This window comes from Tympanuchus pallidicinctus, unplaced genomic scaffold (genome assembly GCF_026119805.1).
Source record: "Tympanuchus pallidicinctus isolate F22 unplaced genomic scaffold, pur_lepc_1.0 scaffold15, whole genome shotgun sequence".
In the NCBI taxonomy this organism is placed as follows: domain Eukaryota; kingdom Metazoa; phylum Chordata; class Aves; order Galliformes; family Phasianidae; genus Tympanuchus; species Tympanuchus pallidicinctus.
Genome location: NW_026294669.1, coordinates 15,915,993 through 15,930,665, shown reverse-complemented (window position 1 = coordinate 15,930,665; position 14,673 = coordinate 15,915,993). Strand labels below are relative to the sequence as shown.

At 34.5% G+C, this 14,673-nt stretch overlaps 1 protein-coding gene across 5 annotated transcripts in view; it reads right to left on the bottom strand.

The window, feature by feature from the left end:
- SLC4A10 (solute carrier family 4 member 10) overlaps positions 1–14,673 on the bottom strand; it is a 151,595-nt gene that overhangs the window by 50,462 nt on the left and 86,460 nt on the right. For all 5 annotated transcript variants that reach the window (XM_052675471.1, XM_052675472.1, XM_052675470.1 and 2 more), the window contains exons 5-6: positions 12,520–12,680; positions 1,748–1,936 (exon numbers count right to left, since the gene is read on the bottom strand). In XM_052675471.1, coding sequence (XP_052531431.1) covers positions 1,748–1,936; positions 12,520–12,680 — 350 coding nt within the window. The remainder of the gene's footprint in view (positions 1–1,747; positions 1,937–12,519; positions 12,681–14,673) is intronic.

Here is a 14,673-nt window from a genome sequence, read left to right as displayed (position 1 = left end):
GTTGAGTATATGAAACTAGTTTTTTAACATGCTACACTGATTCTGATCAGAATCTTATTTCTTTGAGAATTAAATAGAGATACTAAGGTTCAGATACACACACACACACACACACACACACAAAAAAAAAAAAAAAAAAAAAAAAAAAGTAGCTAAAATTGAGAAGTTTCTGGAGTGAATTGCTGCATGCATCAGGTCCACTAATATAGAAAGAGTTAGTGAAATTGAGCTTATGATGTTTTCACTGTTTGACCTGAGGGGTCTTTTTAAGGAGATCTATTGCATATTTTCATATAAAAATTACTACAGAAAGTTTGAGGATTGCAAGCTTCCATCTTTTCTCCCACGGATTATGAGAAATAGAATTGCATTTCTTTACAGTTATTAATGAATATTTGTTTAAGACCATCAGCAAAAGCTGAATAAAATAAATAGGAAAGTTTTGTTTTGAAAGTTGCTTTAAAGATGGGTAATCATCCAACATATTTTTACTGCTTCTGTGCATACATACATACAAAAACTCAAATCTTAAAAAAAATTTCTCTTACTCTTGAAATGATATTTTGACATGATCTGTACAATTCTATTTAATACTTCTTCAGATGAAATTGTACATTTTCTTTCAGGTCTTACAGCATTCCTCATGGAAGCAGATAGATTTAGAAGTACCTATTAGAATCTTTACAGAGCAGCAAGTGAAACTAGTAAACTGTCCCTGAAACCAGAAGTAATCTTATCTCTGTACAGACAATCTCAAGCTTCCAGACCAAAACTCATTACAGTACTCTCAGCCTCCTTCCATCCTACACCTCACAGCATACACATTCCTCTTTCATCCTACAACTTTTCTGTGCTTGGCTGTTTCCTCATCCTCCCCCCTCCACCCCAGGTTGCAGGTGAGCTCAGTAGTCTCTGTTCAGGACTCAAGTAGGACGGACTAAGAATTCACTACAACCAAGGCAACTTCTGGAATAAGAGTCACTAATTACCATCCAGTGGTGCTCAGACTAAAATGTCCGGGTATTGTGATTATACTGGATGTGGAGGATCAGTAATACTGTAGCGGATAATGCCAGTGAGTTAATTGTAAATATCTGCAAGTTTCATTAGATGTGCCTGTTTTTACGTAAATAAGAGGCAATAAGAAAATATTTTCACTACAGTTATGCATAACAATAAGCTTATAAAGGCTTCTATAAAAAGTAAGAAAAAAATAAATATTTTCCTGTCAAACCAGTCTGCAGACTTGCTCATTCAATGCTTTCATAAGCATAATTTTCCAATTACTGATTTTCTAACGGAATTAGGTACAGCTCATGTTCTCTCCCCAACACTGTCTTGAAAATAATTTTTTCAATTTAACCCTGCAAAGTCAACTATGAAATCTGAAATGCACTGCATATGGTGTCAAGCATGTACCCAAGCAGTCCTGCACTGGGAACAACATCCCACATCAATTACAGAATGACACACTGACAAAGCTAACCTGCCTGCAACACTTGAACTAGTTCAGCTGGACATCTCTGCACAGCACTGAGTTGTTCCAGATATTTGAATTTCAAAGTCAAACAAGCGTGTTACTAAATGTATAAGAGGAACCACTCTCGTATATGAAAGGTTTTATTTTTACACAGGAACTTTGCAGAGCAAGATCACTGAAGTTCAAACTCTGGGTACAAAGAACAAGCAACACTGTACAGGTAGATTTTACTGAAAGTTCAAAATGCAAAATAAAGTAATACATTACCATTTTTATCCATGGAATGTGGCTCAGATTGCTTCTTTCCTATATCAGCAAAGGATCTCACAATTGGGATCCTATTGCTCAGTTTCTTCTGGTTCTGATGGTGATGCTGTTTCAGTAATGCCTCATGTACTCTATGACGAACATCCTCACTGAGCTGCCCAGAGCCCACCTGCTGGTCCAGAATCATATCTGAAAATAAATATATAAATAAATAAGCACGTAAACACAATAAAAGAGGGGAAAGATGAAAAAATTTCAAAGAAGTTGCAGTAACAAGTTAGTATCCTACAGGATTATAAATCAAAGATATCTGTTCCTTTAGCACAACAAAATTCAATGGTATGTTTCATCTAAATGTGTCAGAAAAAAAAAAAAAAGAAAAAAAAAAAAAAAAAAGAGGTTATTAATATAACAATCTCACTACCTCAAAAACGTTGGAAGTTCCCATGCCAAGATCACCTTGGAAATCAGCTTAGAAATCATTTCCAAAGCATTCCCATACACAATACCTTTAAGCTCAGGATTATGATGTATATAAGGTATCATCTCCTACAGAAAACCAGCACCTTATTTGATACAAAAAACTGTCTTCTCAGAAGAAACAATTTTTGGATTCCTTTCATACTTACCACAGAAGATCATTAACAGTACTGCTTTTTACCACTACATTATTTTTAGTATACTTATTTAGTATATTTTAGTATTTTTTTTCTTTTTCTTTCTTTTTTTTTTTTTAAATGAGGTAAGATGCCAATAACCAATAGAATCTCTCTCTTACCCAATGCATATGTCCATGCAAGAGTATCACTATATGGATGTGTGAGTAAAATTAATCCCTATGCTAAAAAAAAAAAAAAATCAGTCACTTTTGCAGTTCACTGGCAGAAAACGTTCACATACTAACATTCAGATACGTTAATTAAGAGATAAATTATACATTTCAAATGGGAAAGAACTGTTGAGAATTTTGTAGCATTATTTTAGTGATTATTTAGGGGAATTCTATTAGAAGTAGTAATAATGCATAACAGAAAGAAAAAATAATAATAATCTGTATAAAAGCAAGTAAAACAGCATTTGAGTACACAATGTCCTTGCATATCCATTAAAAGAAACTGCTGCACAAAAACAGTGATATAACAAGCTGTGTCAAAAACTTCTTGTACTGAAAATTCAGACAGCTCACAAGTCTGTGCTGGAGTCAGATTGATATCTACCAGTAAACCCAGCAGCAAAGCAAGCAGAGCAAAGAAAATAAAAAACAGATGCACCATCAGTAGAAACATAATTTGTCAGGTCTGTGATAATTGCCAACCACAAGGGAGAGAATAAAAAAAAGCAGTAAATAATTATATGCAGAGTTTAATTACTAAGTCAACTACCCACATCTACATTAAAAAATAATAATTATTTTTTTGAAGTTCTCAGCATCCACATAAAAATTTAGTGTGTTAAATGTAGCTAGTTTCAGAACCACAACTATATATTTCACTTAATGTGAAGAGGCTCCCAACAGCTCTTTATGTCAACACACACAAAAAGACATGGCTAAGTCCATAGACAATGCATGAGTCAACAGATGCAAACATGAGATGTACCCACATCTCATCATAAAGAGATGTACTGGCCTGACAGACATCACCTGTGACCCTCTCCACAATTACATTCTACACAGTATTAGCAAATATGTTGACTGAACAGTTCACATCGTGGAGTAACACTACTCAGTACTGTGCCTAAACTAATACAGCCTGCCTGGGGAGTTCTTCACCTGGACTCTGTGATCCCTGCCAAGATTGAGTTTTTCTATTACTCTACACTCTCATGGAAGAGACAGAAGCATAGTAATAACAGAGAAATAGTCAAAAGAAAGGGTAGCACAAATTCAAGAGAAAGGGTTCAGTAGATTTTCTTCAGTAGGAGCAAAGAATAAGAACAGATTTGCAACACAAAGAAAAAAAGGAATGAAAACACCAACTCCAATAAAAGCATCCATTTTCCTGCCCAACTTTACTGCCTTTTGAGACTCTTATCCTGAAGATTTCAGACTATTCTTTTCCAACAGGCTTAGTACACGAATATGTGCAGTACCAAAACCAGACCAGTAATTCATATGAGATATGAACTTTAGAGGAAAAAATAGACAGTAATCATATAACCTGGGGCATTCGGGCTAAGGCGCAAAGTAGAAGATAATGGTCTCCATTCTTTTTAATTCTGGTGACAAAAGACAAATTGTACAAAATGTAAAACCAAATATTATCTTGACTTGCTCTAAGGCAACAAATGAGTTGAACAGAGGTCTCCTCTTGTATAGTCATATTTAGAGTTGTGATCATCACCTTTCTTACAGATCAGTGGAACTTCACTTCTATATTGTCATTCCTGGAATTACAGTGTTTTGCACATTAAATATTAATGTCTTTTAAATTTGGAGGCTGATGTCGATATTTAAGATGTTCCACTGAAGGACAGAAAATTCCAGGAAAAAATCATATCCTTATCCTCTTCTTTGCCAGGATGCTCTGACAGATTCACTAACAGTCGGACAATGTCTGCAGGAGGGTAGCAGTGTTTGCTTCTATAGTGATCAATTGTATTTTCTTCCAAACTGTGAAAGAAGTGGCTTTCCTTAAGTTGCCAGTTTTCATAAATTCCTGCTTACTTCAGCATGTCTGCCACATGTGAAAGTGGGAAAGTCATTCAGAACTGGGAAGAGTGGAAACTTGTTTTTGCACATTGATACTCCCCCAAATTGCCCTTCATTCAATACAACTCTATTTGCAGTCACAGCCATAGTTTTAGTGCACTCAAATTACTTCCAGATTCCTGTATTTTGACCACTTTCTCTCAACCTGAACAGATTTGAATAGTACTAACAAAGTCTGACTCCATTACTATCTTCCATTATTGAATTCCACTTCAGTTTCTTCATAACTTTTACAAAACATCTTTTAAAAGTCCCAGGATCTGCAATGTAATAGATAGCTCTATAGATTACAAAGGTATGTTTGAAAACAAGAGCAACATGGTTTAAAGTCTGAGGGCAAATTGTAAATTAGAGCATTTTAAACATATGATTTTCAAAACAGATACTACTTCCTTATTGCTGTAACAAAGATGATATTATGTGATCCCACCAGCTGAAGCTGCATCTACTTTCCAAAGTTGTTTCTTATAGGCACTTTTGTAAGTAGAGCACATAACTATTTCTCCAAATTCCATAAAATAAAAAAAGAGAAAAGACCAATAACCCTACAGCACTGTATCTCACCTATATAAGAGCTTCATTATGCAAGCTCTGCAGGTTTTCTACTCTAAGCAACAAAGGCGCATGGAGTTTTAAAAAACATTTGAAGAGTTTTCCTCTTGGATGTTCTTATACACCTTGTGGAGCCCTTCTAATCAGGGACACAGATTATCTTTTTATCATTATTTCACAACAGCCTTCAACAAGATGCAATACATGGAATACCCAGCAACATAGTTTTACTCATTCTATTAATTGCTCGCATACCATTTCTACTGACACTGAAATAACTGAGACAGGTTGTTTGCTCTGTAAGGAATCTTGACTTAATATATTAAAATATATATTTTAATATTAATATATTAATACACTTTTAAAGATTCTAAAGACAGATATTCTTCCTGCTCTAGTTGTTAAAAAAAAAAAAAAAAAAAAAAAAAGGAGATTCAAAAGAAATAGGGGGTTCACACAGTTTCAAGAACACTTTCTCTTTTACAGTACTTTATTTACATAAAACATATCCACCTTTAAATTTATTTTCAGGGCAAACTTAAAAAGTTATTGTACCAATTCAAATATAACTCCTCATCACTTGTGAACATTTTACGAAGATTGTGAATTAAAGCATCAGGATTGAAAACTTCCGAGTTCAAGTATAGCATGGCTCACCTGTACAAGCCCAGCACAGCAAACCACATCTATCTCATCCCTAAGGTCAGTTAAGACATTAGAGCAGATTGGCTGCTTTCACTCACCACAGAGATGGCTATTAGACACTACAGCTTCCTTGCAGTGGATGCTGCACAAGGACATGCAGCTAGAGCCACGTGGTGACATCCTAGTTCCAAACAAACATGAGCAAGAAAATACTAGAGTAACAGCTTTCTGTCCATTTCTCTAGGTTCACAGGATGCCCATCAGGTCACAATATTTCAGGCAACTCCCAAGTAAAATACACAGTAAATTTACAGAAGAAAGTGCACGTCTTTGGCAATAAGATACCTTTAAAGTCAAACAAGTATCATCTAATAGAAAAGCTACACTGGATCTCCCTTCTGCAGCAATGAGTAAACAAACAAGATCTGGAGCTCTTATTTTTGAACAGCATACCAGACCAAAAAAAAAAAAAAAAAAAAAAAAAAAAACCACCTTTGAATTCCTGGGCCTATATTCTTCTGATATAGGTTGCTATTGACAATTTACAACCGGAGAAACTGAACTCAGTGTGTATCTGTGAGGTTTCTGTTATTTACAACCCTCAATCTTCCAAATTTTATAACTGCAATTGCAGGGCAAAATAAGAGATTAATGATCAAAAAAAAAGAGAAAAGAACACATGAGATTTTCTGTGCATCATGATTGCAATCACAGCTAACTACAAAATCTAACTTGAAAGCCAAGCTTTGCTTGTTTTGTGCTTGTTTTCTTTCTCTCAAAGATGAGGAGAAGAAAGCAGCAACCATAAAGCAGTGCTTTATGCAGGACACGCAGATGAAATGCTGTCTTTTATCCTAATCTGTCATTAACCTATCCCATTACACATTTCCTAGTGTGTCAGGCACTAAGAGCTATAGAAAACTAACAATTAAGATTCTTGGGCTGTATTTATGATTCAAGACCGGATTCTGGTGTTTACAACAGTAATTATAAATGAGCTATCTAAGCCAACGGATTTAGCCTGTTCATCCAAAGAAGTAAAGTGCTCCACTGCACTGAGCGCCAGATTCTATTTTCAGCTCTACCTGAATTTGCTTTATTCAGCTTCCTAGCTGAATTACTTTAAAAGGAAAGAGGGACAGTGACAAACGTCTGCTTTTCAAACTAAGTGTCTCCAACTTGAAGAGCAAGTATTAGCATGTTCACAAAACATCACACAGAAGTCGAGGCTAATATTTTCAGCTTGAAGCTCAGAGAGAAAGAAATGTTATAATGTTAAAACACAGAGCTGTCCTATCATCTCACAGTGGATGCTACCAAAAGAATACTGCAGGTAGCACAGGACAAGGTATTTTGCATCTGTATGTTGAACAAGAGCTATGACATTGGTTCTACATACACAGAAAATGATAACCGAGATTGACTGGTGCGATCTGAAACATTCCCAAACTTGGAGTTGATATGGGAGAAAACAAAAACAAAAAATATGCCATACAACTTAAATATTGGTGTGAGATTTATAGCTTACACACAAAGGAACAAAACCTGAAAAATGCCTCTCAGTGGAGTTAATCACAGCATGGGAAGTAGTAAATAAAGCAAACAAACACAAAAATATGTGCAAGTGAGAAGGTGAAAGCTAAACAAAAGCCAGGTGGAGGGTCAAACTGTGAGAAAAAGATTGCTGACAGGTTATCCAGTGCTTTGTTGCAGTGTTTGTAATAAAAGCTAACTTTATCATAAAAGCACTGACAGAAAGATAATATAATGTGAGCATTGCAACTGAAGCAAAGGAAATCAGTGAAATAAAATATGAACTGTAGCCAGTTTAAGTAGATCATTGTGATGGAGAAATATAGCTTGAGCAAAGACAAAAGACGACTTGTTCAAATTAAAACTTAACATGATTCTACAGAAATCAATAAAATTGCACACTTGGTATGTAATGCCCTGAGTTGCTAAGCAGAGTCCAGTGACCTCAATCACAAGATTAAGCTGTTAAACAGATTGAAAATTCAATTGTGAGAAACATACACAAAAGACTGCTTGGAAAACAAAACAAACAAACAAAAAAAACAGTTATATTCTGCATTGAAAAGCATGGGAATATTTAAAATTATACTTCAAAAAATATTAAAATGATTTTTAAAATAAATAGAACTTTCTAATAATTCAAATGCGTGCAAGTCAAAGCACCACCAACTAACTCAGGGGGCACAGTTTGTATTTGAAAAGGCTTGACATTCGTTCACAGTATGCTCCACAAAACAAGAAAACACAAGATCTGTGATTCATGATTGAATGTATTGCCATTAAAGGCTGGACCAAACAGTTTTTGAACCAAATGATATAAAATGGCATCATATGTTAAAAAGAAGAATCTTTTAGGTTCATTCAGTGATTACAATTAAAAAAAAAAAAAAAAAAAAAAAAACAGATGGTAATTTGAGAAGCTACATGGTTTCAAAGGAACTAAATGAAAATATCAAAAGAGAACATTTTCATCTGCCAACATGAACAACACAGCGAAGCTGCTCTCTAATGGTGCAGTCAGATTCTGGCAAATATCTCCTTAAGAGACAAGTTCCAAAATAAACTGTTTTGATTACATAGATTTTTCAGACTTCCTTTTAGCATATGTTCTATACAGAAGTGATCGATAAAATATTACTATATCAAATGTTCAACGGAATTCCTTGTGTATACAGTGCTAGCTTACTCACAAAGGAGCCACTTCAAAGACATTTTTTAAAAAAAAGCAAGTCACATTAAGAAAAGAAAAAACCTAAAATATACTTGAAAGTACATTTTTAAGATGACATTTCAGCACAGGAATTGAGCCACTTTCAAAGGAAAAGAAACAATGCATAAAATTTAAGAATAATTTGAGAAATGTTAGGAATTAACATGCTCTTTTCCCTCCTTGATTACAATGTTGGAAATCATCTCAGGAATCTCTACTGTAGTAAGATATCACCTGTAAATTCAACATCATGAGTATGAATAAGCTCTTTATCAACAAAGAAAATTGGGTGCCTGTTCAAAAAAAATTTCAGCTTTGTAGATTAAGTCATTTTTTAATAAGAGTTGGAAAGAAAGAATCTAATCAAGAATGGACAAGCTGAAAGACAAGATGATTTAAAAATTCTCACCATATCATTGGTGCCAAAATATTTTTATGCAGAACTATCAGAGTTTCCAGGGATGAAATACAAAATGTTCTGAGAGCCATACAAACAGCATAAAAGATATTTTCTCGTCTGTAGATTTTAACTGCAAGCCCATTAAGATCTTAAAACACAACAAACTTTCAAGACCTAAGTGCCGGACTTTTAATGCTTTAGTGAATAAGCATTTATAGATTAAAAGCCTTGACCAGAACAAACAAGAACTGTTGGTCTCAATTTAGCAATGTAGATTAAGTATAACTCTTTCAAGGATATAAAGACTGGTACTGCATATACAGTATAATTTGAAATTGGAATGTAGCCCAGATAGCAAGATGTTACCAGCAAATACAAATACATAACACACACGTCTACCTTAAGAATAAATAAATAAATAAAAACTTTAAAATAAAGTAAAAAGAAAGAAACTACATACGAACAACTAATTTAGTTGTTCTTAAAAGAAAAGATGAAAAATAGTAATGCAGAAAGTTATCAACAGATGAAATTTTAAAACAACAAACATATTATTGAGCTGTCAATCAGAAGCACAAGAACTGAAGTTAATATAAGGAACGAAATGTTGAAAACAACTGAAGCCAATAGACTAGGAACCATTTCTGTCAAGTCTAACATTCAGGAATGTCATACACAGTTTGAATAGATATCAACTCTGGAGTTTGAACTGTATAGCACAATACATAGGATCATATCTATGATAACTACTGACATTGAATAGCAACTTATTAGAAGAGATGGGAAAAAATCTCCTGAGAGATCTTGCTCCATCTTCAGCTCCAGAAGTAATTTATACGGAAAAAAAGAGCAGACCAACACATTATTTGGAATTATCACATTTCTACTTTATCTAGCACACGTGTCATGATGGCCTGCTTGCCACTACTACCATTACGATCATTCCTTACACCAATCCTGCCTAATTTGTGCCTTTGTAACATACTGTTAATATTGGAGAGAAGGACCTCATATATATCATTATAGTAAGAAATTGCAAAGCAACATGCTTGAGGAAGAAAAATACAACACAAACAATAATAACAGACAAAAGCAAATAGAATAGGAATGTTATTTATAAGGAAAACTCTTGAAAGAAACTTAAGACAGAAGAGGGGTAATTAATAGAATGATTGGCTCACAGTAAAAGTCTGTGGAAAAACTGCTTAGAAGAAAAAATAAAAATCCCTCATTTCTTACTGAATTGGCAGTGGAAAAATTCCTTTCTCAATTACAAAAACCCTTGCAAACTATCACATTATCATAAAGACACACCTATCACTAAGATCAAATAAAATAATCAATGAAATACATACACATCTGCAACAATGTGAGGTGTTTATGAGTTTAAAATAGAACACTGTAAATCGGGAAAGTCATCTAAAGCTTCCTCTCAGGGAGAAAAAAAAAAAATCTAGGCAAAAAAGAAAAATTTATATATCCCCAAAGCAAAACTGAACTCAAAATAGCATTACGGTTACTCATCCAATTTTATACCAAGGGACAACTTATACTTGAGATGAGTTTCAAACCACAATTAGTAGTGGAAACGTGGAGTTCTTGGACATATTAACTAAAAACAAAACAAAGCAAAACCAATATGACTACAGCTAATTAGTGTTAAGAGATTATAAATGTATGTTTATTTTGGTTTCACTATACAGAATTTTCCTCCTGGGGGACAGAGAACTTTGCTGAAATTACAGTTTTATTCTGACAATTCCCACATGAATAAAAACAATTCTGGAATGGATCTCTCAGTGACTATGGAAGTAGGTGAATGACTTCTGGATTAAAAACACTCAAACTGAAGCTTGAAAATCTTAGCACACTATTTAAGCAAACAGTAATAGAAGCACATCTAACAGCCGATCTGAGCACTTCTTGATTTAAAAAAATAAATAAATAAACAGTAAAGCAGCATACTGATAAATACCTTTGTTCATGCAATCAGCTGCTTTTTGTCCTTCATGTTTAGCTGCTATCATTAACAAGAAACATTTTCAAGCTCTGACTCACAGACCATGATTCATGGGAGAACTAGATCTCAGCACACAGTGGAAACCCACACAAGTTTTTGCAGGTTTGAATTTATAGTATTTTTTATCAGTTTGACATAAACAATATAGGAAAGGTAAATGCAGAGAGTAGCAAATCTTTTAAGTAACTAAACCAAACTATATCCGACACCTGCCTAGATTTTCATATCAGTGAAACAGTTGTCTTCATAGTCTTGAGCAATGGAAAGTTTTCTTGCACTGACTTTGGTATCTTCAAATCAACAAAAGTTATCTATCTTACATTTTCTGTTAACATATAGTTTCATTTAATATTGCCTAATCTAATATTTGTCTAAAATGCTATACAATATATAAATTGTATAAAATATCAGAAACAGTGTGAAATCCAGTAAGATAGAAGCAAGGTAACATTTTTAATTATGAAGATATAAAGCAAGTTATACAAATAAAATAATTCTCCATATTGTTATGGAGGATTTGGAGTCCAGTACCATAACGAGCACGAGACCAACCCTCACTAAAAGTAGAGAAACGGGAAATTAGAGACTTCAGATGATAAAATAGTGTTGCTCTTTGCTCTGTGTCTTCATTGATGGAAGGAACAGAAACTTTTAAATAGGTTCAAGAATACAGCACTAGAGGCTTTCTAGGGCACATCAGAGCACAAACAGTGTAGTGTCACTTAAATAACGGGTTTTAAAGACCCTCTTAAATGTACTTGTTTATAACACATATTCGCTCGGCCTTGATAAAGAAACCTTATTTTATCTTGTCTACTAACAAAATGATTTATAAACAATCTAATTCAAATTAGCTGCTTTATCTGCAAAGGGGGAAAAACATATCATACTGCACTTGATGATTCTAGCATAGCCAAGCAATCATCTTTAAAGTTTTAGAATTGTCTGAGACTGTACTGCACATCTATCCTACACAGCCCCTCACAACTTGCTTCATTACAGCAATGAGCACATTGCCAGCCTGCTGGAGTAACCAATTCGTCTTTATAGGAAATACTAGGAAAACAGGAAATGGCATTCAGTCTCATTCTCTTATTTTTGGGACAGAAGGCTCATGCACTACGTTTGCTTGATTTCTACTTCTGTTCTCAACAGCTCTAGAATTTGACCTACCAAATTCATTGAAAAGAAAACATACTCAACTTTACCTAAAGTAAATACATCTTAAAACTCGTTGAAAAACTTGCACATGAAAATACCAGTTTTTCTGATCTAGTTCTTAATTCAGACATTTTTTAAACCAGTCTGATTTCATCTTGTATAATTATAATGTATCTTCCTTTATGTTTTGTTTGTTTTTAAGCTAGATCGTCTGCAGTTAGAGTAACAGTAGCTTCAGTTCATGGAAATTAGCACAGGCATAATTCACAAACTGATGTGGCATTACAGGAGTAAAGAATGTATATGTTCTACTGAAATATATTCTTAGTGTGCTCTCTTTTCTGTTTTAATTCTCTCCCTTACATAAGAATCAACTCTGAAAATAGTAAAAACTGAAAATAAAAAAAATAACACACAGTTGTGTCTGAATTTAGATTCTAACACATGGAGCAAAATATTTCCAAGACTTTCTTGTAAGCAACATGTATCTTGATTCTTGTAATTAATTTTCATAGCTATTAAATGCAGCATCAATACATACCCGCAATTTCTTCTATGGAGTTAGCTCTCATGTCCAACAAAACAGTGCCATTCAGGATACAGCTTCTCAGCTCAAACAAGCTATGAAGTGACAGTGTGGCAACATACGGTTTGCTCCACCTCTCCCCACCATCTTCTACATCTTCTTCAAACTTCAACCACCTGTGCAAGCAACCAATTTTATAACTCCAAATAATCAATTCACAGCCCCAAACAATCAATTTTACAATAGTATATAAGAAATACGAAATACATTACTTCCATGGATATTACAAGAGCACCATTAAACTTGTCACAGAGATAAAGAGAAGCATATTAAGCAATAATTCTGTATTTTCCAAAAACTTTGAGCAATTCTCCATAAAATGATAATGCTATGACGGAACAAGAACAACTGTAGAAAGGATTCAAGAAGAATTTGTTATAGAAAAAAGTAAAAGCTATACATAGTAAGAAACACTCTACTAAACACAAGTTTGTAATTTGACTACCACAGAATAAAGACATATTATTCATTGAAAGTAACATACACTGAGATTTCATGAAGTGTTAATGCATGAATGTATTCTCACCACCACAAGCTTTTCACAAGACAATGATATGAACTTCTGTTAGCTGCTTAGCTGTACTATGCTACCCAAAAAGGCAGTAAAACATTATGCAAAATTTAGGCTATTCTTCATTTAAAAGTTCAGTCAATTAAAAAGAAAAACCTCACAGGCACATAAATGTGCAAGCACATGCAGACAGCATATACATATTTGTGTATCTTGAAAGCCCTAAAATATGGTCCTTACTCTGACAGAACCACCATGTGAATGATGTGAAACAGCACTTTAGAGTTCTGAAATATAACTGTATCTATTTTATGTCTCATTTGGCTCTTCTTGGTTTCTGTACAACTCTGAAGAGACTTCATTAAAGTTAAAAATGACATGAAAATTACATGACAGATTAAGTCTTTTGTTACTAGCCAGTTGGATGAACTTACTCCAATGACTTCATAATAGTTGGCTGATAAAAATTAATGTTCAAAGAATGTTACTAAAAATGTTTGAAGAATGCTAAACACAAAAACAAAACCCAGAAAAGGCTGTTCACTTATGCAGAAGTATTTTAAACTGAAGTTCAGTCCTTCAACCAATCAGCCTACGCAGATGCTGGTGAATGGAAACATGTAGCATGCTAGCCTGGCAAGCCTTGAACAGCTGTAGCAACAGCAGAAGCCTCTATCATTTGAAAACACCAACAGCACTTGTTTATTTTATGTGGACCAAGCAACAGAGAAGTCAGAGAGAGCCTCACATCTTGACAGCACATTCACACTGATTTCCAGACAGCAGGGAAGCGTAGAGCCTTAAGACTTCTAGATCTAAGTGTTTTCTAATGTAACCAACCCTCTGAGCCCAGTAGCTCAGCAGACATGCCCATTCCTCTTCCATTCCTGTCTCACTCACCTAATTCTGCTCATTCCTGCAAAATACGCCTGCATACCGATATTCTGCACTTTCCTCCTTGCAGCCATCACTATGTACAAGATTCTTCATCTTCCAATGCTAAGCTGCAAGTAGACACCAGTCTACTGCTGCAGTCTACTGACCCATTCGCTAGCAGATCTGCTACCTTACTGATGCATTTGAATGATTCTAACTCCATCAGCTGTTTGCCTTCTCGTCACTTCTCTTTTATTTAAAAACACCATTTCCCCCCAGTTTTTCCTCTACTTTTCTCCTGTAAAATATCTCCAATTTCCTGTGCCTAGCTGTCTACTCCTCTTTGTATTTGAACATTTTCCCCCCTTTTTCTCTGTACCAGCCTGCTTTCACATATCATCTTTGCCCATGATCCCTTTCCTCCATTATACTTCTATTCTCTCCTTTCACTGTAATCTCTCTTCTCCCTCCAAATCTAGTTGGGTTATTTCCTTGTTTTCATTCCATCAGAGAAGCACCAGGGTCACAGCACACAAAAATGTTTGCCTCCACTACCCAGAGAGCTAGATAATGAATTTAAAATTAAGTTTCTAATACATATATGCAAACAAGGCTTTTCCAGCAGGACTTTCTAAAGTAACATCAAGACATTAAACGTACGTTAACTCATCCCCCTCTGTTACCACATTCAAAGCCATGATTTGAAAGAGATGATTTAAGAG